At 50.6% G+C, this 3,024-nt stretch overlaps 1 protein-coding gene across 1 annotated transcript in view; it reads left to right on the top strand.

Annotated features, from left to right (window-relative positions):
• The first annotated feature begins 1,590 nt into the window (after positions 1-1,590).
• Positions 1,591-3,024, top strand: part of RAB18 (RAB18, member RAS oncogene family) — a 33,440-nt gene continuing 32,006 nt past the window's right edge. Inside the window, exon 1 of the mRNA XM_027122049.1 lies at positions 1,591-1,833. Within this exon, the coding sequence (XP_026977850.1) occupies positions 1,766-1,833 (68 nt within the window). The 5' untranslated portion in view covers positions 1,591-1,765. The remainder of the gene's footprint in view (positions 1,834-3,024) is intronic.

Below are 3,024 nucleotides of genomic sequence, written 5' to 3'. Positions count from 1 at the left end.
TAATGTCTGGCTTAATAGAAAATAGCTGAATTCTAAGATCTGGTTCTGCCTTCAATCTGTTTTGCTATCACACTGTATATAGCCTCTGGAAAACTCCACTGTCGTATCAAAGAACCAGAGTGAAAAAAGTAAACAGCATCTTGAATAACTGTGAACATAGTTTGATCTTGTGTTCGCCCCTGAAGGGGATCTCTAGGGATCTGGGGACTACACTTTTAGAATCACTGCCCCAGAGCAGGAGAACTTGACAATATTGTGAGTCTCACTAATAAGCTCTTGATGCCATGGCCAAAAGTAGGCTGGATAGTCTTGATTGAGGTTTCAAGTGCTATTTTGAGAGGTTGAGGTTGCCTGGTTGACATCACCTTCCAAAGTTAGGAATGGAAGAATGTTCATTCAATTAATTCATATAACAAATATTTATTTAGCACATATTATATGTCAGGAACTACTCTAGACACAGAGGGTAGAACGAACAAAACAAAACAAAATCCTTGCCTTCATGAAGCTTCCCTTTTCTTTGGGGAAGATTAGACAGTGAACAAAGTAGTAGAATATATATCGGAGGGCAGTAAATACATGCAGAAAAACAATGGAAAGAGGTATAGGGAATGTTGGAAGGATTTGCAGATTTCGAGTAGTGTGTACAGGGAAGCCTTCATTAAGAAGGCAACATTAGAGCAAAGACCTGAAGGAGGAGAAGGGTATCGGCGGGTGGGATACCATTTGGTTATCTAACACAAGAGCTTTTCTGGGTATTTAAAAAGATTATTCCTTAATTTATTTTAACTTTTATTAACATGTATTCTTTAATTAAATATCTATTGTATCTGGCATTAGCTGCAGGTAAAAGAAGATAAGATGGGAGGCTAATGTTTATTTAGTGTCTGCCACGTACCAGGCACTTTGTTAGTTACTATACATGAGGTTTGGCGCCCTCACTAAGATTTATAGCTTGCCAAGAAGACAAAGCACGTACATACATTCCTGCAGTTGTGGTGTAGCAGCTCTTATGAGTAACAGTTGGCTTGAGTTGCACCACCAGAGATCTGTATGCACCTGATCTATGTGAGGTTTACATCTCTCTGAATATGAAGTGAGGTGTGAAGGGTATTTGTCAAACAGCCAGGAACTTAATAATACCAGATCACACCTTTTATAGAGCACTTGAGTTTACAAAGTGCCATCAGAAATTAACTCATTTAATCTTCATAATAATTCTAAGACGCCGGTCTTGTTCTTAGAAGTATAATTGTGCCGACTGAGGGGAACAGGCTCAGAAGTCTAGGTAATGCAAAGCGGTTATACGGTGGCTGGGACCTAAAACTAAGATAATCTGCCTTCGCGCACAAGACTCTTGCCACTGCAATGCAGCTGTTTTGAGCAGCTATTGAAATCAAAGAGAACCATACTCCCCTGACTCAGTCCTCTTCCGAGTACGTGCACCAAGGAAGGACGGTTAAATGAGGGCTGGAGAAAGGGAAGAGCCTGCGAACCGGGTGAAATCACACCCGGCGCTCTCCCTCTGCGCTTGCGCAAGGGAGGAGTTGCCCTCCCCGGAAGGACACGTGGGACTTGGGTTTGCGCCGACGCAGAGCTACCTCCAGGCGGAACCTGGGCGTGCGGGGCTCCTGCAACCTAAACACCCGGTGTGAAAGGAAGGTGGCCCCGGCGGGGCGGGGCGCATGCGCGGCAGCTCCCCCTGGGGAAGGGCTGAGAGGCGGAGCGGGGCGGCCAGCTGTGAGCCGAGCGGAGCAGGGTCAGGATGGACGAAGACGTGCTGACCACCCTGAAGATCCTCATCATCGGCGAGAGTGGCGTGGGCAAGTCCAGGTGAGGCGGCTCTGCGAGCCGTGACGAGGGTGACAGGGCCCTTTCCGTCTCGGTGGCCGCTGTCCCCTGGGCCGCGGCGGGAACGGTAAACGGCGACGGCCGGGCGCGGCCCGAGCTGGGGCGGCCTCCGCCCGCGGCCTCCGGGCCTTCTCGCTGCGCGGCCCCGCGGCCCCGCCACCCCGCCGCCCGGTCCACGGCCTCTGCCAGGCCCGGCTCCCTGGATCGCTTCGCCTCCTGTCGCACCCAGAGGAAAAACAGTTCCGGGGCCGCCGCCCGGCCGGCGGTTTGCTGTAGAGGAGCCTAGGGAGCGGCGGGCGGGCTTGGGCCCGAGTTCGGCCGAGGGCGAGGCCTCTGGGCCCCCGGGCCAGGCTCCCTGCACCCCGCGAGTTGAGAGGTGTAGCTCTACCGCTGGGGTTTCGGCCGGCCTGCCTCGTAATACGTCAAGTTCTGCACGGGAAGTTTCGCGACGCCGTAGGTCGCATTCCTGGCCTATTACGGTGCACCCATCAACCGCTTTTTTCTTTTTTTTTAAATGAGTCAGCTGTGAAAGAACTCTTCAGTTTTCTGATTGCTTAAATAATTCACTTTAGCCTGAGAAGGCAGAGCTTAAGCTGTGGGCCGCTTTTGAAAATCAAGTGTGATTGTTACTTGTCATTGTGCCGCATCATATAGAGGTAAAAGAACACATTAGCATGTGTCTCTTCTTTCTTGGGGGAAAGTAACGTTGACAGTAGTTAGAGTTGAGTACAAGGGAAGACGTGGAGCCTGGGGCGTATCGCAAGAGGGCTGTGATTTCATGCACATCCTGGAACAAAGTTCTCCAGGTGAAGGTATCCTCGCCGTATGATTACGAGCTCCTTGTATTCTACGCTGCTTTGATCTTCAAATAATATACAAATTCCAGGAGCTGCAAGCAATTTCATATTTTAGCTATACCTCCTGATAAACTTATCTTTCACATTACTTCGTGAAGTCTTACTTTTTTTTTTTAAATACTTGAGGGCTTCCCTGGTGGCGCAGTGGTTGAGAGTCCGCCTGTCAATGCAGGGGACACGGGTTCGTGCCCCGGTCCGGGAAGATCCCACATGCTGCGGACCGGCTGGGCCCGTGAGCCATGGCCGCTGAGCCTGCGCGTCCGGAGCCTGTGCTCCGCAACGGGAGAGGCCACAACAGTGAGAGGCCCGCGTACCG

Source organism: Aethalodelphis obliquidens, unplaced genomic scaffold (assembly GCF_003676395.1).
Source record: "Aethalodelphis obliquidens isolate GAN/ISIS:26980383/991018 unplaced genomic scaffold, ASM367639v1 scaffold23, whole genome shotgun sequence".
Taxonomy (NCBI): domain Eukaryota; kingdom Metazoa; phylum Chordata; class Mammalia; order Artiodactyla; family Delphinidae; genus Aethalodelphis; species Aethalodelphis obliquidens.
This window is presented reverse-complemented; position numbering and strand designations above follow the sequence as displayed.